Source organism: Antennarius striatus, chromosome 9 (assembly GCF_040054535.1).
Source record: "Antennarius striatus isolate MH-2024 chromosome 9, ASM4005453v1, whole genome shotgun sequence".
NCBI lineage: Eukaryota > Metazoa > Chordata > Actinopteri > Lophiiformes > Antennariidae > Antennarius > Antennarius striatus.
The window spans coordinates 19,605,849-19,631,501 of NC_090784.1; the positions used below are offsets into that span (position 1 = coordinate 19,605,849).

The window sequence follows — 25,653 nt, forward strand, 5'->3', positions numbered from 1 at the left end:
CAACTCTGTCCAGCCTCAGAACAAATGGGCCTCAGGAGGAACCCTCAGAAGAATGACCTCAGTGTCGGCATCCCAACAACCTTCTCAACACGTTCATGTAGAATTTGTCTGGATCATGTTTAAAAATTCAAAATGAATTAAAAGTTAAACTTCCTGTGGGTGTCGATGGACCCCCAAATGCCCCAGATCCTTTGAAGTCAGTCTTCTTTTATTGTATACTGTGTGTAGGTAAAGGCTTTGCTCTGTTAACCAAAAACTACACCCAATAAAACTACTGGGCAATAAATGACCATGTGAGTTATGTCCACGTTCTCTGCTAATCAGTGTTCACTTTTTACAAGACAACAGGAACCATACAGGATAGTTTATGTGGAACCGAGTTCCACTAACTTAACATGGTTTGCTTCAGATTTTCTTTTAGCAAAAGGACAAACATGTTTTTATGTGTTCTGCCAAAAAAAAGCAAAAACTCCCAAACATTTGACATTCTTGATCCAGGAGCATCAACAGATTCATTTGTGCATGTTGTGTAAACCGTACTATGTGGAGCTTTGTTTAAACCGAGATGTGATTAGTATGTGAACTACATCCAGGTCTCTTTTAGGAGAAGTTATAAATGGCGCTGCTGGCATACAGCCTAACATCTTACATCAACTACAGATGGCTGATGTAGTCCTGCTGGGTTTACTCTGGTCTGGTCCTGTTCAGAGCCTGTATCAGTCACCCTCTTCCTTTGTGCGTCACGGGGTCGATGTTTTAATGAACTGTAAAACCGAACAGCAACATCACAACATACTGTACTTCTCCTGTTTTTCAGAATGTCCATCGGATGGAACTAATCTTGGGCGACCACGACAACGAAGATGATGAAGGAACACACTGACGTTGTTCCCTTCTGAGCCGTGATTTCTTCGTAGAGAGCATCTGATACAGCTAACCTCCCAACCCGCCTCCTCCTCCCAATAAATCCAAAGTGGTCTGCTGAGCTGACCCCCCAGTGAAAGTACCTTGGAGCAACTCCAGATGTGAACATCTTCCGTCTTTCTCTCTCTCTCTCTCTCTCCCCCCTCTCTTGCACTCTCTTTCTCTTTCTCTCCCTACTCCCCACTCCTCCCTCCCCCATGCAGCTACAAGTTTTGCATTTCCTTTTTTGGTGAAAACTCTCAAATGGGGCCAGGGAGAAGGACATTTCACCAGCACAGGGAGAGAGAGAGTATTTGGCAGCCTGAGTGTGTGTGTGCTTGATCAGGGCGATGAAACAGTCGATTCAGCATAAACAACAGTATATATGCTGTGTTCACACATGCACGGGTGCGCACGCACGCACACACACACACACACACACACACAAAGCTTCTTCAACACACCAGGAGGGTTTTCTCTGGCTGAGACAATAAACACAAGCAAAGAAATAAAGTTATGACCTCATAAATATGTAATGGATATTTTGCTATAATCCCCCCTCAAAAAATAAGATAAAATAAAATACATGATATATAAAACTACCAGTCAAAGATCAGTCAGTGTAAATTTATTTTAATAAGCTTTCACAAATAACACTAAACATGTGGAATTCAGCCATATCAATGATTTTTTTTTTTTTACAGTAAAGTCATACTGTTATCACCTCAACGGCATATTTTCCATCTTTAAATGAATATTTGCCAACTCTGACTCACCAGCATCAAAGCTGAAATAATGAAACAGGTATTTTCTTAACTAACTTTTTCACATACATGTTACACACTAACAATGCAAAACAACACTTACAGTGTTAACAGCAACGAATTAACAATGGAGGCGAACGGCTGCAGATGTAGACATGCATACTCCTGCAATGCATACACACACACATACACACACACACATACACGCCCACAAACAATGCATGACATTTCTCTTGAGCTTCTCTTGGGTTATAAATGCTGGCTCTTTGAGCAATGGTGAGAAAAAAACAAAACAAGATTCATTACAACAAATGGAAAAAAAAAAAAAGATGCTAAAAAAGAGAATAGAAGAAGAAACGTTACGTAAAATAAGTGTTATTGCAAACTTTAAAAAAGCAGATACATGACTAAAAAGTGGTCTGTGTGCCATGTTGTGTAATTTACGACATTAACATGTTGTTTAATTGTGTCATTATGTGCACATAACATCATAGCGAAAGAATATCTTATCCAAAGTGCAAATGACTTAATTGATCATAAAATGACAACCTAATTTTATTACTTGCAGTTTCTGACATACTGTAATTAAAATGCTTAAGACTGCAGCTGTAAGAGCATTACAACAGCAATGTAAAGTTAACACACACTTTGCTGCATCAGAGTTATGTCTTCCTTTAGGAGCTGACCTTTACCAGGAAACTTTTATGTCAACTATGAAAGAATAATTTGCAAAGTGACTAGCGTTTTGCATTCCTCTGAAATTAATGGTACATAAGGTATACGTTTACGTTTAATAATGTAATTTTATTTTTAAGGCACTCTATTAACTTTGGTTTACAAACCCATCATCTTTTTGGTTTAATTGTAAAACTTCGTGGTTGTTCATTCAAACAATTCAACATTAAAAAAAACCCCAAAAAAACCATACAGGCTAGCTCCTGGATGAAAATCCGACCTCGACAGGAACCGATCTCTTGATATAAAATTAACCTGAGAAGGAACGTTTGTTAGCCTGCTCTACTTTTCTTGGTAATGACTTGGAATTCTTGAAATGCTGTGACGAACGATGGAAGGTAGTCGTGGGAAGGGCGGATAAAGCTAATAATGGCTGCTTTATAGGTTGGCGTTGCATTCGCGGCACAAGATCCTGTCGCCGTCGGGGAAAAAGCCGGCGCCCACCAGTGAAACGGAGCACTGAGAGCAGGTGAAACACGGCTGATGCCACTGACGATCCTCAAAAGAGATGTACTTCCCTCCTCCGAAACCTAGAAGACAAGAACAGCAACGAAACGGAAATTAAACTGCGTGTGAAGCTTGGGTTGCAAGCTTTGTTGGGCGATTTGTAGACCCCAGTCGTGGCACAAATCGATGCTACTGTGCAGAACACGACAACGTAATCTTGCCTGTGATTGGTTTGCTGCAAGCTTCGCACTTCTTGGCGTACAGGCTGCCGAAACACTTGAGGCAGTACGGGCTATCGTCTCTGGAGGTGAAGTGTTGACCCGCCAGCTGCGTCTTACAGTTGGTGCACACAAAACACTCCTTATGCCACGGCTCGTCGCGATAGGTCACTCCTCCTTTGGCCAGGCTCTGAAAACGATGAAAAGGTCAAAAGTCATACGGACATCCATGTAGCGTGCTTCCACGCGGTATTCCATTTCCAATGTACCTGTATGGTTCATTTAACTCCGCGCCATACGAGGTCAAACACGCACCTTTTTACAACGGGTGCAGCGTGGAGCGAACTTGTCCTCGTAGCAGGACACGCAGTAGTGCTCATCCTTATCGGGGATGAAGGACTTGGAGCCGATTGGCTGCTCGCAGCTGTGACAGATGAAACAGCCCTCGTGCCACGTGGATCCGGCGTATTCCAACTTCCTGGTACCTGGCGGGGGGAGAAAGAAGGATGACAGGTCGCCGACAGGGGGGCGAGGAGCAGTAAGACGCTTTCTTGGTGCAGGAGAAATATTTTGTCGGCCTTTTTTTTTATCGGTTCCAATTTCATTGAACTGTGAAATAATATACTTGAATTACACAGGCACATAAAAATATTTTTTAACGATTATTTTATTTCAAATAAAAACACAAGAGGCCGCACACTTCTTTCCTACTGCTGAAAATTGGAACCAGGCCTTCCAGAGAGGGATATTTTTCCCGTCCTTGTCCCCAGCCACACAACCTACTCTTCATTCTGAGTTTTTTTATTTTTTTTATTATACCGGCTGATTAATTCATGATGATATGACGGTTTATATATATTGTCTCTGAACATTCCATTAATTCAGGTCATATTCCATAGAACCTTATAATCAAAAGGTGCAAAAATCTGCTTCCTCTTCCTCCCCCGTCACTCACTGCTTTATGAGGCCTGAGCAAGTTGCTACAAGGGAGCTGAAACAACCGACTTTCTGACGCTATATCTTCTATATCATCACTACCCGTCAGCCTTGGAGATCTGGTTGACACACAATAAGTCAAACAGACTGGAAACTACAGTGTGAGATTCAGCTCTGACTGCTGCAAAAACGGTGGATCCTGAACGTCATCGCTGATCATATCATATCTTTCTCTCTAGAACCCCTTTTCCTCTCAGTATCAACTCGATCTGTTACTTCATACTTTTCAATTGTCGCTGTCTCCTTGACTTTATCATGCCATAATTTTAAAAGTTACTTGGCTGTCATGAAATTTGAACTGTACGGAAAGGAAAATGTGGGGCAATGAGACTAATGCCTAGCGCATGAGTGAAGTCTATATATATGTCACTGCTAGAAGCATTAAAGTGCAAGATACAGTATTTCACCAGTCACTCCTTCTTTCATTTGATCTCAGTCAACTCTTTCCTCCAAGATTTCAAAGCCAGGGATTTAAAAGCAACGAAAAAGACAAATTCACAGCATTCGTCATCTTTACCTGGCATGACGATCTTGTCACAGGCCACACACTTGGAGGAGAACTCATTACAGTAGCAGTCGTTGCAGAGCAGCGCGTCATCCTGGCTGGTGAAAGGCTCGTCTGCCAATGAGCGATCGCAACGGAAACAGCGGAAGCAGTGCTCGTGATAATGTCGGTCCTCGTAGAAGAGCTCCTGGTGGGAGAATGAGAAGGAAGAATGATGCAATTTAAAAAGCATGGCAATTAGTGAGGGTCCCTTACAAATGTTTATTCACATTATACTGTAAAGAAGTGCAACTAAGGAGCTGGATTTGTCTGGGTCAGCCTGACATGTGCACAGTTCCCCAGTGGAGGATGGACTGTGTGCATGCTCCTGATAATAAATGGCCTCACATGGATGTCGAATTGAAAGCCAAGAAAAGTGGTGGCGTTATTTATCGCCCATGACCCACAAAGGTGTTAATAACTCTTTGACCTTCTTCGCTAAGCAAGCGTCTAAATGCCGTAACGTGATCCGATCTGTAAACTTGGCTAAGTAAGTAAGTAACGTATGTCAACCTTAATGATCCACTTCATGTTAGTGTTTTCCATTAAGGGAGGATTAAATTTTAACTCAATTGTGGAGAAAGGGAAGACATTCCCTCATGCGCTTTAACAACATTAGATAAAAAAAGATCCTGTTGGCGTACGTGGACTTTGTAGAAATTAGCCCTTGCTATGTCTCGCCACAGAAAGCACATAGAACAGGCCTCATTTAGAATGATTCATTATGCATCATTAGCATGACAGAAGTGCTGGGTTAGCTCACCAAGGCGATCTCAAAACAAAGCAGAACATGTTTAATGCTAGTTAGGGCTAATTTCTGATGTGCTTTATCTTTGTTTAAACTGTCGATGTGTGACTCACAGTCTGGAAAAGCTGCATGGTTCAGTCAACTGCAGAAAACAAATGTTACCAGAATCGCTGAAGCGTGTGTGAAGATTCCACAAAAACACAAAAATCTTAACTCCTGTGCAGATAGCTAATAGCGTGTTCGATCATGTAAAAAAAAAAAAAAGAAGAAAAAAGAAAAAGGGCGCGCCTCACCCTTGCGTCGTGGCCGATCAGCTCTTTGCATTCATCACATGTGTTGGAGAACAGGCTGTCGTAACAGGGGATGCAGTAGGGACTGTCGTCTGACTGGATGTACTTGCGGCCGTACAGAGATTCCTTGCAGTTGTCGCAGTCGAAACGGTCAGCCATCGTAATATTCTGTAAGCAAAGAGACACGGAAAGAGAGAGAGTGAGATTGGGTGAGCAGCATTTCAATAAAAGGCCAAATGTCGACGAGAGTTGGGTGCTGGGAGGGGAGAATCTTAAGGACGGATTCTGTCGCCTTTCCCGGAGGGGCAGTTGGACATCGCTGGAGGCTTTTGCTGCCAATATTTACACTGTGAATGCTCTGGCTCATGATGAAGGTGAGCTTGAACAAAGTGTGCTACACAAGTGGGAGCAAGTGGAAAAAGAAAGAGAGCGACAGGAGTGAAAAAGTGGAAGAGAGAGAGAGAGGCTGATAAGAGAGGCAGTGCAAAATGCCTATTAAATTTTATTGCTGAGTGATTAAAGTGGAAACAGGCGCAGGGTTTTCTCCCCACGAATACCAAACTCCTTACTGTTGCTGTCAACTGTTCAAAATGTGCAACCTAACGATTAAATCATCGGTATGCTCTGGGCTACCTCTCAAGTGAGTATGATGTTGGAGAAGCTCACTCTTCACACACACCTGTAAATATTTATGAGGGAAGAGTGGACCACCAACAAAAGTGGTGAAAACACTTGAACCTAACTGCCTGACCGGTGGCTTCCTTTCGGTACAGAAGTCCAAAGACAGTAAACGACTCACAGTAGAGGATACAGGAAGTACATTCTGGATCGTGACTGGGCACGCAACAATGTGGCGGAGCAATATCGACAGATCATGATGGAAACAGTATCAGAGTGCCAAATCATTACAGCATGGCTGGAGGAAAGCCCGGTGATAAGCGATGCTGGCTTCTGGCAGGGAGTGCTGCTGGCAATTCATTCCCACCACCCATGGTAATTATAATCACCTCTGATACAGTCATCAAACTTCAAACTGACCATGTGCTGCCTGTCTTACACACAAACACACACACAAACACACACAAACGAAATGCATGCGCAAATGCAAGAACCATAGCATATTAGCAGGTTTGCAAACACACACAAGCACACACCCACAGACCAACACACAGTTAAAGCAACAAAGTTCCAAATCACACAGAATCCATCATCAAAGAAAGCATTTGCCTCACTCAAGTTTCATTTGCATGAGCGCCTTCACAAGACAGATGCCTTCAAGGAGTCCGGGTGAGAAAGTCAAGATCTAAAACACACACCTGCCTCCAGTCCTCAGATTTAACCCAGGGGCAGGGCTTTTGTTTCCATAGCATCGCTTCCTGCACATGTAACCCACTCTACACCCCTCCCCCACTTTTTTTAGTGACCTCAACAGATAAAGTAGAAAGCGCAAATGTTCAACAGTCCGACAAGTGTGAACAGATGCATCATTAGTGTCAGATGTGATGGTTTTATACATGTTGTACGTATATGAGGTTGTGGCACAACGTCACAGTCATAGTGTGAGGACAGAAAAGTGCTGAGAGAATGTCTCAATTTCTGTATTTTTGACACATAATCCGTCATCAGCCCATGTTAAATTAACACGTCAGTATTGGGTCAGCAGAATGAAAGCACATGACTTCAATGTTATCTCCAGTGCCACGCAGGTATGCACGGCCTTTGCTTTTCCAGGTGAGAGAACGAGACGAGGCATGACTCACAAAGACGAAACCGGAGCTATGACGTCTGATGTCAGCTTTCATTTCCAAAGCAAATCAGACAGCTGCCTATTGCCCTCCCCAAATTCATGTTTCATCCACTACTGAACGGCTACGGAAAAAGTAGGTCACGCAACTCTTTCAGATTTAGCAGAAATACAAATTAATGCCAAGTAGTCTGATACAGATTTCTAACAAGCCAACATCCTTGTATCTGGAATGGATCAATCAGTACGTTCCTGCTTGCGTTACTTCCCCTCTGGTCCGACATCAGCTTTGGCTAGTCTCAGTCTCTACAAGTGTTTTTGAGGGTCTCCAGAGAGACGAGTTCTTGAGCCAGAATAAGTAGTTTGCCAGAAATCGGGTTAAGATTAGCGAAGGAAAACTCACTCACAGAGGGGATGAAGAAAAAGCTACACTCCATTTCAAAGATTCCAAAGCCTGATACATAAATATGTAGTACTTCAGAAATCAGATTAAGGGCTTGTTTTTGACCTCCAGGTCAGGCAGTGTTTCCATTTCAGAGTGATCCGCTCTCAATATCAGCTTTTTGTGTGTCCGATACACAACCTGGAATGAACTCCCGCAGGCACGGGATCTCACAGTGAGGGGGATGATGTCAGGATGAAGATTTGACTACATGCTGACATTGTTGACCCAAAGCTGACCTTTCTGAGCGAAGAGAAGAGAAGAGAAGAGAAGAGAAGAGAAGAGAAGAGAAGAGAAGAGAAGAGAAGAGAAGAGAAGAGAAGAGAAGAGAAGAGAAGAGAAGAGTCGTCCAGGGATCTGTATCATCCAATCTGTATGGTAACTTCCCAGCATAACCAGGATCCAGTGACTAAGAACCCCAATCTGGGTTAATAACATACCAAAATACCAGAACTGTGACTGAACTCGGGCCCCTGGGAATCTGGTTGGCTTCAAGGAAATCTGTGCCTCCCCACTGGACAATGGTCCAGAACGGTATCACTGAGTTTAATTACAGTACTGCTGCAACAAAGTAGGGATCACTGTTTTATATAGGCAATGGTGCATTCCATTCCCTGTAACGATCCATGGAGATAAAAATACATATTAAATACGGGTTATTATAAAAGTCAGCAGAAAAAGCACTGGTTTTCTTAAACCTTGTGTTACCATCAGGAGCAGCTGGGAGTGAAGGATGCACGACTTCCCTGCGAGAGTCAAATAAACTTGTGTGTGACGTTTGTGTGAAAGTCGACTTCCAACTGACCGACGATCAAAGGACAAACCGTTTAAAGTAACAACCGTGATGAAGCTGGCGGCCTGGAGGAGAAAGATTGGAGAGGAAAGGCAACCCAACCCAGAAAGAAAATAAAGTGTCCATTTGGGAATAGTGATTGGAAGACAGAACTTTAAAAGGTTCAGGAACTATATTTTACAACTTAAAACGAGGGAGGAGAATCAGAAATTGTAGCATACGTAATGATTTGTTTTTATTACATGGTTTTTATTTGACTGATTTCCATTGTTTACACAAGATAACAACCTTATTTATCGTACCTGACAACCATGAAACATGGGTTTCTGTCCTTAACCCAATAGTGTAAGTTTCCTGGAAATGTTGAAAAGCATCTAAACTTAGAATTTTTTTTTTTTTGCATCCAGCTTTAAGATGGCAGAAGAATGTCAAGGTTGTATTCTTTTAGTCATCACAACCCTCCCTGACTGTAATAAGGGGGTGAAGTTCAGGGTCAAGGAGACTGCATGCTGTTGCCAGGCAAGACGGTCATGGTTGGTTACTGAAAGGCTAGCAGACGCCCTGTCCAGTCCCACAGGCAGGCCTGCTAATCCCCAGCCCAAACTTTGCTTACGCTCTGCTTCATTCCAAATGAACAATCCACACGGCCCGCTGGGAACGAGGCTGCCAGTTCCTGCCCCATTCCTTACCGCTCATTACAAGTCTGCTCGTAGAATATCTGTTTGACTGAAGCCAGACAGAGCACCTGACATCATGTCACATCAACAGACGAAGGAGATCCTCCTGACTGCAGTTACTATGCAAGAAAAATGACGACAATGGCAAAATATACTCTCCCGTAATGTCCTCATGCAATTCAATCCTACCTTACAGCTCGTGCTCAGTGTAATGAGTATTGTGAAATGCCATTCAGGTGTCACTAAAAACAGAACTCGGATGCCGCGTTACCTTTAAATGCCCGATCCAAGCCATGTAGACACCTCGAGGATGAGTGTGTTTGTATGAGTCAGCGTGGCTAAAAATGAAAACATGGCCTTGGGAGGGGAGATTATCTTGGTGAAATCACACCAATTATATAAATTAGTCAGCGGCGGTTCAGAACATTATGTCCAGAAAATACAAAGCAAGAGTGTCAACATTTGTTGATGCATTCAGGGAGACACCCACTGAACGAGAGAATACCAACGCCGTGTTAATGGACTACTTTTGAACAGTCTGACTGAAATGAAACTGTTCTGCAAACCTGATCGGCACTGGTTGATAGTCTACAAAGAACATTCATTCAATTGTAATATACTCGACAAACAGCATTTCAAGAAAATAAATGGTTTCACACAAAAAAAGACAAAAAAACCGCACAAACTCTCACAAATAACTATAAACTAGTGACACAATGATACCAATATTTAGTCAATGTTTGGGTTACGTTTTGGTTCTGTAAGTGTAAGATTAATTCAGATGCTTATTTGAGGATTTTTCACCCGTGAGGTGAAAGTCAGTGCAGCAGCTAATGTTAACAATGATAAATAAATATATTGTGTGGCTTTGGCACTGCCAATGCCTTATCTGCCGCGCAAAAAAGTGGAAGAGAGGAAGTATCTGTATCCGTCCTGACAAGACAAAATGACTGTAAATAGCGTGTAAGTCTACTGAAGATGCCTCTGCAAATGATTTTAAAAGTTGTAGTTAATTACCAAAGAGGGAAGCAGCACAAAGGTTGTGGCTATGCTTTATTATGGGCAAGAAAGTATTCAATATCAGGCAACTGTTTACAGGCCTGTTGTGACTGCTATGTTTTTGTATCCAAGTACATATTTTAAGTAATATAGAGTTAATTTATGCCGTGTATGGTCAGGTCAGATTTACTACCAAACAAGAAAAAAAAAGGAGCTACAAAAGCCACTCGGTCACATTTAACCGTTTAATCTTTTGGCAGCAAATAGACTCCCACACCAGAAGAAGGAGTGTGTTGTTGTTGAGCAGTTCCCATTAAAGTACACATGGATCTGTTTCCTTTTCTGCAAACCCCGGAGAGAGCAATGAAGGAACAGTAGGACAGGAAACAAAACAAAAAAAGAAAAAGAGAAAGAAAACACTGAAGAAGGTGACATTTAGAGGCCAACGAAGGCCTGAGTGAGAGGTTAAATCTATGATAGTTCTTCAATCGAATTAGTGGAAAAGAGAAATGGGTGCCGTCACACTGCCCTCTGTCTATTGCCTGGTTATCTTCCAAACACAGCAAAGCTCCTTGGCTGGCATTGAGATGGGGAAAACACAGGACACTTAGATATATCATTTGAAAGCTTGGTTGAGCGTATCACAAATAAAGCACAATGACAAAAACACACTTCAGAGAAGATCATTTATGTCTTGCGCCAGAGTGGCCACTTAAAGAACGGCTGATGGAGAAGTCTGATCTTATTTATTCCACCACCTCATGACCGTGGAAGATTTTCCATTTGGTGACTAATACAAAAAAGGCTAAAGCATGAATTGCACAAGACTTTTTCTTTTTCACGGCTCAGAGATTTGTTTAACTTATTGTGTCACATGATCAGATATTCTGTTGTAAACACAACTTGAGGTTGGGTCCTTGGGGAAACTCTTTCAGATCTGCATATTCTACCAGACTGATCTCTCTTTGCCCCCTTCTAAAGTGGTCAGAACCATTCAGTTAACGCTAGGCAAGAGTTGGAAAATTAAATATGCTCGTGTGCAGCTCCTGCTGGCTTTGGCCACATCAGATCAATGAAATCCGGTAATCAAAAGGACACACTGAGGGAATGAATGTTATCACAGGAAGAAGAGGAAATTTCTCATGAAGCAGAGAGACTGCTGCAGCTTCATTCATTCGCAGATGTGCTTATTTTACCACATTGACAACTAAGCAGGCTAACATTTTAATTCAGCTCCTAAGAAATTATTTCACTCGATTGAATTCTACCACAGTACCATGTTTTTTTGTAGTTAATTTAGCAGTGATGCTGATTCTGACTCCAGAAAAACCAAAACTTCCATTATCATCATCATCATGACATTTAAAACTTCCAGTGATCCGAGGCCTTTAAAGTTAATGGGATTGGGTCAGTGGAGCAGGGGGCACCTGAAACTGCTCCTCTTGGGGGAGTCTGGTTCAAACTTGACGAGAGAGAGCAGAGGCAGCAGGACCAGACACTGGAACACTAACCTGTTATTGTCTCTGAGCGTTTAAACACAGCCTGGTGCGGTGTGGGAGGCGACAGAGGGCTCCAATGAAAGCCGACATCATCAACGTAAAAGGGGAAAATCACTACCTGCAGTGGAAAATGTCACCACGGCCTTTGTAATTTGTCCCTTCATGGCAACTTTTAATGGTCATGCAAGTGTAGGGATATGACTCCATGTCTTTTAATATTAGCCTCAGTACCCTCATGCAGCGCTCGCTGCAGCATTAGAGGAAAGCTGTGAGTGAATAGCAGATGGGCCGAAGGAATGGTACGCCAAGCCCTGTGGACCCTACGATTATTGAGGATTTTGTGTAGTGATTTATATATATATAAGCAATAAACAAAAGCACAGCTCAATCCTGCACTGACGTATGTTTGGTTATACTTAAAACATCAATTTGTCCTAATCTGACAGTTACCTGGCATACCCATCCTCGAGGATGTGCTGGCAAGTATCCTACAGATGAAAAAATGCGCTGTCACATCTCATCCGTCAACTTCCACAAGACCGTCTCGATCACAATGTTCCAGAATACCCCATCGACACCAAACAATAACATTGCAATCGTTTTATGCAGTTTGCGTCCCAACCGCCAAGAGGGAAAGTCTGGAACTCGGGAATGACTTTGAATTTATTTTTAAATCGCTGTGCAAGGATGGCCAAAAGACTACATTTTTGGCCTACATCTGTCTTCTTTTGAAGAAAAAAAAAATGCTGCCATACGTTAGTGCTTCACATCTGGTTTGCATTGAGGGAAACTATGCAGTCAACTCCTGAGTGCCAGTGGAGGTTTTTTGGAGAGTCACTGCTTGGAGAATGCGAGAAAGGTTGTCTTTTCTTTTTTTTTCCCCTCTCTTTCTCTTTGCCGACATTTTGCTGGTAAATGTTTAGATGGCAGAGGGATAACTGGAGCGAGAGTGAGAAAAGAGAAAAGCAAACCTTGAAAGCAAGTAAGAAAAAAAGAGATCTTGACGGTCTGCAGTTTGGTCTTTGAGGGGGAGGTGAACGGTTTGGTGAGAAGAGAGGAAAGGCAAAGAAAGCAGGCAAATGGAGTTAAAGAGATTGATAGTGGATGAAAATTGTATCCTCACACTTAAGAACATGCAAGGAAAACCGGCAGTGGTGGAGGGTAGCAGATAGATTTTCTAGGGATGTCACTACTTCTGGCGTGGCCCCTGACTTTAGAATAAATAAGTTGAGCAGGGTTCTTCTAAGGCCTCTGTGCAGACTTACAAGAGGAAGAGTATATTATTTCTCTTTTAAACAAACACAATCATCAATCCCAGAAACCCATTTACTCCAGAGTTTCCCAGGGCTGATTTGTGCCCAAAAATGGTTATCTTAGTCATTGTCCTTATAATTCACATCCTCCCTGTGATGTGATCCAAGGGATAGACCATCCCTTTGAAATCTAAAGCCTTCCATGTTAATCGGTGATTCATCTGAGCTTTGACACCTGTTTTGTTTTGCTGAAAACCGAGGACCTGCATGTTCTTTTTTTAAAAAAAAAATTTTTTATGCATACTCTTAAAGCATCCCGCCTAACACACATGCCGTGATTAACATAAGCAACCTCGGTTTATAACTGGGCTGAATGGGAAGTATGCGCAGTGAGGTCAGCGTACTTTCACTCGCATCATGGGTGACTCAGTTGCTGGTTTGCGAGCCCCCTGGAGAGGATACTGTTTACAGAAGACCAGCCTCCAGAGGGGAACCGAAAGAGGCCTTCTGATGCAACTTCTACTAACAGAAATATGAAGTTTTTTTTCTTGTATCTTTGAGCCTTTGCTACAGACCAGGCAGTCAGAAGACAAATGTCTCGCATGTCACCAGGATGGAAAATTACCTCTGCACTGCTCCTATAAATAAAACAAGCTTTTCCAAACTGCTGGAGCCAAGAGACATGGGCCCAATTTGGACTTCTTTGAATTGCACAGGTCCTAATATGGATTTGAAGCACGTGCCTTTTGAGCCATTGCTTTGGACTTGAACAAGAAATCGGATTGTGCAAGGATATTGCGACGCTCTTGATATTATATAAAACCAGCTGTTGATGTTTCTTTTCTGTTATGGTCAAATGTATTTTTGTTGAACTTTGATAGAAATGTGTGCTGCATGCAAAAGTTTTGCGGTCTCAGTGGATATAACTCCAACAATGCGTCAGTCATCGATGAAAAGAAGGGGAAATTCCCCCATAATTTCATGGTGTGTGTTTATATAAAACACTAATTCTAAGTCTTATAATAACATTTCAAGATGTTCAAATGTATCCGTCTTCAGTCAGCAAACAATTAATAAGTAAGTTGATACAGAGAAAGAAAATATTACCTGACTTCTGTCTTCTCAAGAAAGGTGTGTTCATTCTTGCAAGATTAAAAATGGTTAATTACACTTCAGACACCATCGAGGCAATAATCCAATGATGTGTCATCACAGTCTCATCAAACACACAGACAAGCAAACACACACAGACAGACACCCTATTCTTTCACTCATTAAAAATAATTTACACAACTCTATTCAATACCTGATGTGATTTTAACATGCTTATATCCTGAGGAAATCACATTGTCTTGCTCACCTTTTCCCAACTTGTAACCAACTGCATCACCACAGGGCACACTACTCTGACTGTGGTGAGTGATTAGAACGGATTAGCGGCACTCATTAAATATTTTTCCTGTTTACACAATTCCAACTTTAGGGGCAACCCTAACTGAAATACTCACAATGCCAAGCCCTGATCCATGAAATGATTGAACCCAATAAAAATGAGGATAGTGACTTCATCGCTAGGGTTGACTTAAAGGTGTCCTGCCCCTTCTGATTATGCTCTGGCTTAATCACTATTGGTAACCCACAGGGACTGAACATGTGGGCTAACAGTGAACCAAAAGACACAAAATGGCTACCACAGACTGGTTATTCCCAGGTGGTCTCCTAATGTTGCTGAGTCAACACGACTATCCCGGACATCAAGGAGGAGGGTTAAGGTTTCACGGTCTGCACCCTCAGCAAAATGGGCATGCCTAACACAACTGCACATTACACATCCACAACTGCTAGCAATTATTTATAACTCATTCAGACTTGTGGCTCGTGGCTACAGTGATCACACCTGACCTTGAGGTTAATGCCCAGACAAGAAGGGTTTTTTTTTTTCAAGCTCACGTCCCATCATCCCCAGAAATGAATATTCAGCGTGTTGTTACAAGCATGAGGATATTTCCAATTGCTGGGTGCTTTCATTGGTATTATGAGCAGAAAAAACAAACTACATTCTCGACAACAGCTGCGCAAATGATCTGCAGCAACCTCAGCAGACCAAAATACTCACATCTCTCCATGTCTGTCTTTGTGACCCTGAAGAATTGATGCAAAAAAAAAAGAAGAATTACCTTAGCCTAGAAAACTGTGGGGCACCAGCCAAATGTAAAAATGACAGGGATGAATATCTGAGAAATCATTTCCAGTACATGCAGCAAATCCTCAGCAAATCTCCGGGGCAACGGGTAAACAGTGTCCTCATGCCGAGAACCATAAACCTCTTTACGGAGATGCTCGGGTCATTCTGCTTAATGCTGACTGGAAACACAACCCAGGAATGACAAAATGCATTTGTCTGCATTTTTTTAGCTACTCAGGAAACAATTACACTACATTAATACATTAAATATGAAACTACCTAACTATTACTTCTATTATGTGTACTTTACAACACCACACACCATTAGATTGATCATCTAATGATGCAGGTTGACCTCTGAAACACCATTTTGCACCATTTTCCTGTGATGTGTGAACCAAACATGAGTTCAGTTCCTCCTGGGGCAACAACCCCCCACCAGCACTGTGGCATAGATAAAAACCAGGAGTCCGAGCCAGTATGCACACATAGCGTACTGTACTTCTTCCTGTTTCCCAAAACAGAGACATTTCTGGGACTTCTCAAAGTGACCGCCATAAACATTCGTCAAAACACAGTCAGAATGAAAAACAGGTGTATTATGTATAAACACACTAAGATGGTGACACACCTGTGCAGCAGTCGCACATCTACAGTAGTGTATTACATGCAAATGCACAAAGCCCAGGCTAAATAAAGGGATCAAACAAAATAACAAACAAAGCAGCTGAATTGGGCGACTTGTGCAGCAAGCACAAGCACAGTGAGCAGTTTGTTCAAGTCTCTTTTGGGGGACTTCCCATCCAGCATAATTAGAGCTATGCAGAATCCCCAGAATTTCTGTTAACATGAATGAAGGCCATGAGATCAAACAATCAGATTTATTCAGGAAATGAGTGTCAAACAAAGTAGGAAGATATTGGTTATAACAATCCTGAAACATTAAATAGTCAATGAATTTAAACCAGATTGAGGCACAGGGACTGACTACTGTACAGCAACGCTGCCCAGTCCCCAATCCTCACCGGAAGAACAGAAGATGGAAGCTTTGCTTATTCACTGCTTATACACTAATGCACCCCCGAAAAAAACCTGGCAGGGCTCTGCAGGAATATATCTCTCTTGACCCAGTATTTAGGAACCGAAAGAGGGACTACCTCCTTTTCGTCTTTACTATGCGCGCTGTTTGCTTTGACCTCCAAGGAGGTTTACTATGGAGTGAGTCAGACGACCATTGGATGTCCTAGCGGCTCCTTTTTGCCTGATGGAAACCAAACACACTGATGAATTGCCACATAATCGGGAAATGCATAAGTCTGTGCTACACTAGTGAAGATCAGTGACCCGAGGGTCATTTATCCACCTCCCTGAACCGCCAGCATAATGTCGCTGCAGTGAAATGCAGCACGCAGGCCTTGTGGCTGGAATGAGCTCACATCAAAAGGTGTTCATAAATCATGCCGCCATGCGTCCCAAGACCGTCTCCGCCCTCCATCTCCACTAGTCACTCACCAACCAACCATTTTCTCGCTCTCTCTGCTATCTTCCAGTCTAGGCTCAGATCCTTACTTGTCATTTTAATCTTTTCAGTTCACCCAGGTTACGAGGATTGGGATTGCATGGCAAAATGACAGCCTGTAGGTCATGAGGAAATCCATCATGACAGAAATGAAGATTTGATTGGATCAGAATGGGAGAACAGTTGAGTGTCACCAAAAAACTGATAGCATTGGAATCAAAGAATTGGTTGTTAGTCAGTAGATTTATCTGAGGGTCATTCAAGTCTCGAGAAGAGCTGCAAGTTTAGAAATCCTAATAGTAACAGCTAGTTCTTTGACTTTGCCAGGAAAGAGCTGTAATCAGTCAGGTCTTTATCTCTCAGTGTCACACACTAGGATCTCTTTATCATGCAGCCATGCAAAACACCATTCATCTTCACCACCTAATTCATTATCAGTGACAAAAAGTCCCATCTGTAGTTAAATGGAGAGACGACGCGAAAACAGGTGCTTGAGTAAACACTGATAGCGTTGTTGAATTATGTTGCTTCCCAAGCAGCCCTGTCTATCTCTTTCAATCTATTAACCGCAACTCCTGCGCGACCTCATTCCGCTTTTGCCCTGCCTCTTTTTCCTATATAGAACCCTTGGCTCCAAGAGACTCCGGGAAGAGCGCTGAACACAAAACAGACACAAACAAAGTGAGAAGCTTTTTGAAGGTACAAGGTTCCTGTCGCCGTTCCACGGGCTTTTCATCGATCAGGCAGTGTGTAAATGTGCACCTCACATTGTGTAAATTAACAGGATATATGGCTCTGCCTCCATTATTGCACTAGTTCAATCCAGCAGTTGATAGATGAAGGTTGAAAGCTACACGGCACCAACTCTCAGCCAGCGCTGAGATGCAGCGATACTCCCTTGACAGATCACCACAAGCATGACGTGTAACCAATGACTGTGATCATCATCCGGCATGACTTCTCTTGCTGTAGGACACCATTTTTTTCTTCACCAATCATTAAACCTTGAACAGTTTCCACTCACCACTGAGAAAGCGTGTGATGGGATGAGGGTTTTTAAGGGGGGTTTGAATTCTTCCACAGTGAAGTCATGGTGCTTGTGTCATTGGCCCTCTGCTGTGCTTTGCTCACTGTCTGGCCCCTATTTTACCCATTGATCTAATTTCCACTGCCAACATTTGATTTGATTTTGTTTGAAGCCCACTGTTTAGGCCCATTAATCCAATGATAGAATTGCAAATGCGTGGAGGACCTTAGGAAAACCAAAGTAGAAAACAGCTCGGTGATGTTTACCAGGCTTTGAGTGGATTTGAGTAAACAGAATGTGCAGCTCTCTGCAGCAGTTAGTGAGGTGGGACAATTCATGACCATATTTACAACTATCATTACACCTTCCTTCATACCATCCTGTGGTTTTAATTTAAGGTTCACACAAAAACATCACCTTTTCTTATTATATTTAAAACATCACATTAATTTGGCTCAGTTTGTAGATTGGTAGTAGACACGTCTTGCACTTGCACTTTACCGGTATTCATAAAGTCTTGCAGCATATCTGTATGTAGTTTGCCGTATTGCCTGAAATCTATACTCTACATAATGCTGCCAGTCTTAATGGAGATATCCTTCACATAAATCCTCCAACATCACAGGAATGGCTTCGGTATAACTGAAGAGATCTAAAACTCCTAATTCTCAGATAAGACAAAATACACTGCGCTATCTTCAACTTCAGGGAATGTAATCTACACCTAAGTTACGACTTCACTAAGTAGGGTCTGCTGTTTCTTTAGTGATGCCCCAGATGATAATAGGTTATGGATGTCAGGATGAAGGACTTTTCTATGGACAGAGAAATGTGCTTTTTTTAAAAGCTACAAATAACAGCAATGAGGTCCAGACATCTGTTATTTTTCCTCATCAAATGAAACTAAATTAAAGTTACACTAAGATCCTGCTCTTCTACATGTCTGTGCCATCTGTGTATATATTGCTATACCATGTGAGCAGCAGCAAGTGCCCTTGGTGTCCCTGCATATGTGTTTTCCAGCTGTCAGAGAGAGACAGGCGGGTATGGTATGTAATAAAGTATATTTATGAATATACATTGGTGTTTTTGTAATCAGTGAACTGTGGTGTCAGCCAAACCATGGAAACACGCTCTAGGAAATTACATATCCCTTATTTACTTCAACTGAAGAATTCACGTCAGAACTGCACTGTGATATGGTCAGTGTTTACGTCTTGCCATCTGTTGCTTTTCTTGTCATAACTGAAGTTTGCCGAGTGCGTTTTTGTGTTAGTACGTTGGCTGCTTTGGGCCTGTTGTGGACAGACAGCTTCCGCAGCTTTTTTCTTCTTCATATTTTAAGCAGTGGTTTGTTCAGAGATGGTAAAACAAGTTGGTTGTGGTTGTGGACTTGTCTACAACAGAAATTCATCTTTTGAGCAACATCCGCCCATTCAAACCCAAACCGCTGCCATGCAAGTGAAGATGATCCACGTCTCGCAATTAAGTCTAATGACACGAATGGTGAAAGCTTTGGTAGCAGTGCTTTGCTTCTTGGAGGTCCTCATTGCTTTATGGTAGTCCTCTGACCATATTACTCACATTCTCAATGTGCAAAGTCAGTGAAGCCAGGCAATGAATGCATGAGGCAATGAATTGCCTCGCTATGCAAGTTTCTGTTGGAGTGACAAAATCGGCATACCCTGACTGTTTTCTGCTTCATCTAAAGGTAATTTACCAACGGAAAATATGGACAAAGGTCAAAATTGAGGTTTGGATTTTTGTTACATTGATCCAGTCGCTTTTGGAGAACTTTTCATTACATACCTTCTGCCTGTCGTCACTGTCTTTGTGGGGTGCATCTCCGTAGACTTGTTGATTGATTGTCCCCAATTCTGTTCAGTTCATCATGAAACGGAAAGTTATCCTCCTCATTTATAAAACGCACCAGCTGCATTTGCATGTTCAAGGGTCTGTTGACACCACATGAATAGTGTAAATATAGTCAAATTAAAACAACAAGGACGGCATAATCTGACATCAATAGTCTAAGTCATTTGTTAATTATGTCAAATACAAAATGCTCTGATCTCCTTCTGGGCTGAATTAAAACCGATTACCACAGACATCATGTGCTCATTGAGATCTGCTGGGTTTTCAACATGCTGTCAAACAATGCAGTACCTCACCATTATGATCTCATTGTACCACGGTTCAAGAACTTTGATTTTAAAAGGTGAATGAGCGCTGATGCCGCGTGCTTTGGGGAAGTTGCGACATGTTTTCCCTTGCGGGTATTTATTGTGATAAGGGTAAACACTACTTGTGCAGTAACAAACTTGTCCATGGCGGAGAAGTGGTACATGCAGGGTAAACTATATGCAGTAGCAACTTCCATTATCCATGTCCATGTCTTCCATTATACTTTCCTGTGGCAGCATGCTGACTGATGCACCCACAGGTAGTATTAGGATGCTCAAGACCGCTCTTCGCTCAATTCCATCGTTTCATTCCCTCGCTTAACTTCAAATGGTGAAGCCAAGAAATCTCTCCTTAGTTTTCCTTTGCTTGTCACTGTCATAAATCAGCATCATCTTCTCATTGAGGAACAGGCGGCCTTTTATAGCCACAGCAAGGACACTTTCTGCCATTTATGGCTCCTCCACGGCACCGAAAGAGGCCATGAAGTGTCCTATGAAGGTGTGACAGAACGCAGGAAGTAAAAGAGGGCAAAAACTTCCTAGTCCTACTCAACGTAACTTTGACAACCTTATAAATTAGTGCCAAAGTGTGTGCCCGAGCAATGCCAAGTGTACTCTTCTCTGTGACTGACATAAATCCACACCTTAGCGTATGAAGCAAGTCTGGCTTGTCTCAGCCTGTCTCACTCCAGCAGACACTTTTGTTTTTCCAACGAAACTATTGAGACAAAAGTCAGAGGGTGAGACAAAGTGTGAGCCTGTGTAAAACGAACCATAAATAATGAGTTAAAGTCAAATAGAGAACAATGATGCGAGAGGTATGCTGTAAGGAGTCACATCTTTGATCGCTCGCTGGCTTCGTTACGCAGAACAGGCATTTTAATAGTGTTTACGTTCAGCGAGGGGAATGCTCTCGCTCACAGCTGCCTTCCAAATAAACAGTCTTGTGTTTATCAGTGACAAGATAATACACATCTAATCTGAACAAGTAACAGCATTTCATGCAGTCCCAACACGCCGGGGTGCTTCTGATTCATCCCTGGGAGACAGTTGTGCAACACAGATACCATATTTGAATTAAAATGTGCACATACCGAACAAAGACACTATGCCATGACACACATTCTCTCCCACGAATGCGCTTTCTCAGCCACGACGTCTCACACTGTGTTCCCCATCTGAAAAAATGTGCAAGCCAACCCTATTAAGTGTTCAGAAAGCAATCAACATAAATCCAGTTGGCACTGTGGCAAACTGAAGTTACTAGCCATATAAAGACACAACTAACACAGCAGCAGGGGTGGCATGGTGGAACAAACAACGCTCGTACGCTGCGCCAAGACTCAATTACCTTTCCTGGATAACTGTTGTGAGAACAGAGATCTGCTAGAATATTGCTGTGGAGAAATACTTTAACTGCCCAATCTCTCTGAGGGTTTACAGTGTTTTGAAAAAGGTGACATTTTGAGCCTGAGGCATTGTTGCCTTGTTTGAGGCCTGCTGTGTATCACAGTGTCGTTAAGAACCGCTTGCCACATGGCCTCAAATAATTGCCCAATTAAACCAGTGTGAGAGAACGACCATTGGGAGAGCTGACGTCATTGATAGTCCCATAGATATAAAAACAGTCTTGTCAGTTAAGCTTTCTGTTAAATTACTGCAGAGAGCCTCATACTGTAGCTATTTTATATAACAAGTTCCAATTCAAAGTGCCAGGGAGGGTTGGTATGTGATCTTTTACAGAGTCTACAAATGATTACAATCACATCAGATGTAGATCACTCTTCCATGATAGATATGAAGATGTGGTCTTACAGCATGACTTGACTTTTAAGCCACAGCTCTTCACTGTCATGTCTTTTAGCAGAGATCGTAATTCCTTTTACCCCAGTATTCTGGAGGAATTCTTCGCACCCAAGATTCTCCTCCTCCATTATATATAGGTCATCTTGTGATTTAGCCATTAGCCATAGCCCAACATTATCATTAGTTCTAAGTATTCATAATACATATTTCCCTAGCAGATGTTTAAAAACCACTGCAATTTGTCTGTAGTCTTTAAATTGGTCCTTCCCTTCTCAATCGTCCCTTCTCTCCACTGCTTGATGCAGCTTGCCTAGTTGGTTTTGGAGGCCAATTTGCTGACAAAATATTTCAAGCCATGATACTTATTTATGGTCTGCTTCGTGACAATTATTCCTTGTGCAGAAATGTACTGTTTTAGCTTTTTAAAACAGACATATTACTGTGAAAACAGCAATTTTAGAAGTAGTGTGTCATTTTTGGCAAAGAGACTTTCACAGGTGAGATAGTTTAAAGGAAATACCAACAGGTTCATCTGGGTGTCTGTTTCCAAGAACCACCCGAGGCAGGTTAGACCAGAGGTGGTGGTGGAGATGGTAATCTTTGCGAGCTTTGCAACACACTATTTCTTTCAGTTCCCACAGATTTGTTTCTGCCATACAATTCTACTGGCACATGACCCTCTCCTCCTACAGTAAGACGAGGGTGAATGCAGTCATGACTGACTCACATGTTTCAACAGCAGGCTCTTGTAAGATGACAGAATGTGATGATGCAGAAGTGAATCGATGGATTTCCTGCACCCAAACATCTGTTTCAAGTGAGATATGTTAAGCAAACACTGATAGGTAAAGGAGGGTATCATTAATCAATGTGTAATAAACATAACCGGAGACAATAGGAAAAGATGACTGGGCCGAGTGAAAGGTGGAGTGAAGTAAAACATTGTCTCGCTCTTCTATAATACATATAATTAGTTAGCATAAAACTAGTAAGCGTGTAGTTTGGTGGCATCTGCAGTTCTGCGCTTACAACTTGGTATTTCCTTTGAAAACAGGACTTCCTTTGAGAGGAGCATGTAAGTGGTAGGCATAGACCTGTAATTGTATGTCTTGAAGATGTAATTACCCCATTAGCACAGTAAGTTACCTTTTACACTTCTTCGCAGCCTATATAAAGTTTATGCTCGCTTTACGCAAAATGTCAGATAGAGCGAATGCCGTGGAAGAGAGTGCAAAGACAGGGTGAGAGAGAAGAGACCTGCAGAAAGTGAGGCGGGATGACCGGATTGTGAGAGGGGCAAATTACCTCCTACGGGGGGGCCCTGGCTCAAAAGATCAAGTTTCAGACGTTTACCAACAAAGCATCCATGGAGGAAGTCCTGCGCCCCTCACAATAACACCACAGCACCTGGCAATCCCCACACAGGAAATCTGAGGTCACTTCCCCCCCCTTTCTGGGAATCCAGACAAGCTCCTGCTGCCAGCCACGTGCCCCCACAGTCTATTGAAGAAGCCATTGGAGGGGGGGTTCCCTGGCTGCGAAGAGGAAAGACCTGAAGATGCACGTATGACAAAACCAAAAAAAGAGAATATGCACAACTGAAGTCACACGATCCTCAGAGTATCCAATAGAACGGCTCACAGAAGTGCACGAAAGCGTGCCAGACAGATTGTGTGAACACCACAGTAGAAAGAGTCTCAATTTCCCTTTTTTGGTCTCATATGTAACACAGATGTGACATTTTCTTAATCGGCCTGAGCAGAGGCTGCATTTAATTCTGCATGGAATGACGTGAAGACAAGGTATGCACCCTAGTAGCTGTGTTAAGTAAGTACAGCAGTTAATGATTAGAGAGAGAGAGAGACCCTGGTATCTTTAGGGTGTGACGAACTGATCCAGAACGCAACATAAAAATCATCACATGTAACCAGCAGTTGGGAATTTTGCATGAAAGCCTCAATGCAAACTTACCAGCGCCCTGTGAAACACCAGAGAAGGGTTGAAAAGCTGCACAAAGACAAAGGAGAACTGCTTCAATTTTGCTAAATTCTGCTCCCTAACCACCTGCAACCACTTGACCACCAACTCCATCATTATCGTTGGCGTGGTTTCAGACAATGCCAACCCATAAAAGCAGCCACAACCAGTCAGAGTTATTTAGCTGCAGTCCCAGCGCAGTTAGAGCTGGCTGGGGTCCAACCGCCATGCGGGGCTAACCTTTGGAAAACACTGAGACCTCCAAAGAATGTGACCACGGTCAATGAAACAGACAGGGAGGAACTGGAGGAAAGCAAACAAATACATGAAATGTCAAGGCAGATGCTAAAGAGGACTTAATGACTGGCTTACGGGCTGGTTTATTTCTGCTTGTTACAGTGTGTGTAAAAACAATCTGTAAGGAGTGATCACAACCTGATGCCAATGAGACGCAAAATCATACAAGGTTTCATCATTACAGCCACATTTGAACAACTTTGTCTTCCAGCCCTATCCCTTTCCGGTGTATTTTTAACCAGCAACAAAACAACACAGTCATTTATGAAAGATTTTCCTCTCTATTCTTTCTCTGTAAATCCATTTGAGATGCTGATCAAATTTTCCTTTCGGCAAATTCCAACACCACAACGCTCCCTGCACCCAGATGACGCAACACAGACAAATAGAGCAGGCAAACCGTCACGAGGCTGACACTACTACTATGAGCTGCGATGATGATGATGATGATGATGGACACCCAAAACATACCAAGAGGTTGCAGCACAGACACACCCTTCCCAGACACACTTTGCCATATCCCACTTCCTGACGGAAAGACAAGTTTAGCCCGAGGGACTTTGCTCTCTGAGGCCTTCAAGCACCGATCAGCTGGGAGCTGCTGAGACACAACAGTTGTTCCTTTCCTCCACATGGCCACACTGTCCAATACAGCCCCCACCTTCAATAAGCTGGTATTTCTTCATGTGTGCTACAATTTCACTGGAAATCAGAGCAGGTGTGAAACTGAGATTAGAAATAGACATAACCAAAAAAAAAACCCCCAACCCAACCCAGACACAGAAAATGTCCAGACACTTACACTTATCACAGGAAATGAGTCTTCTTTAGTCAGGCTTTTATTTTGCAGTCCTCTCCCCAGGAAGCGTGTTTGACTAAGGTGTGAAGTATTAAGTCTTGTGTGATGTCAAAACTCAAACTCACTTTTAATCCCTAGAAATTGCCGATTTATTGCCAAACAGTCTACGAAGCAATGAGGATATGAATTACAGAAAGTTACCCCACCACCACCAAGACGAAATTAATAAATACACAAATAAATAAATAAATTATAGATTCATTGGTTATAGATCCACTTGTGACTAATGTACTACTAATTACAGCCATTAAAGATAACGGACTTCAGCCTTTCCTTCTGCCATCTGAAGATAAAATCACTTTTGTTCAATCAATTTATCCACTAAAAGTAGGTTAACAGTGAGATGGTTAAATTTAGATATCTGTTTACATAAAGAAATGAAATAAGAGGGAGACAACTCCTACCGGGGGTAACGTCTGAAGTCTGGAGGTACCTTCTGCAGCAACAGTTGCAAACCTCCACCACCACCACCACCTCCTCTTCCTCCCTCCTCCTCCTCCTCCCTGTGAGCAGACCCTCGCTCAGGTCTGGACCGGGATCAGTCTGAAGGTCGCGGCTCCGGCGGCTTTAGAGCGTCGCCCGCCAGCAGGAAGGCTTCAGCGTGTTTCTCCTGACAGCAGTCAAAACCACTCCGGCGCAGAGTGATTCAGCTCGCCGGCTACATTTGTTCTACTACTGAGGAAGTAGAGTGTGAGTCACAAAATCCCGCCTCCCCCCCCCATTCCAAAAAAAAAAAAAAAAAAAAAAC

General features: G+C 42.6%; 1 protein-coding gene across 2 annotated transcripts; it reads right to left on the minus strand.

Annotated features, from left to right (window-relative positions):
• Window positions 1–1,520: 1,520 nt before the first annotated feature.
• Window positions 1,521–25,638, minus strand: fhl3a (four and a half LIM domains 3a). Of its 2 annotated transcripts, none has more exons than XM_068323952.1 (6): window positions 25,310–25,638; window positions 5,649–5,813; window positions 4,581–4,755; window positions 3,383–3,552; window positions 3,071–3,257; window positions 1,521–2,932 (listed from the first exon to the last, which is right to left on the minus strand). In XM_068323952.1, the coding sequence occupies exons 2-6, from the start codon at window positions 5,802–5,804 to the stop codon at window positions 2,781–2,783; spliced, it is 840 nt and encodes a 279-aa protein (XP_068180053.1). In that variant the 5' UTR covers window positions 5,805–5,813; window positions 25,310–25,638; the 3' UTR covers window positions 1,521–2,780. The 2 variants fall into 2 exon arrangements, with proteins under 2 accessions (XP_068180053.1, XP_068180054.1); XM_068323953.1 differs by lacking the exon at window positions 25,310–25,638 and adding an exon at window positions 19,593–19,616.
• Window positions 25,639–25,653: the final 15 nt, after the last annotated feature.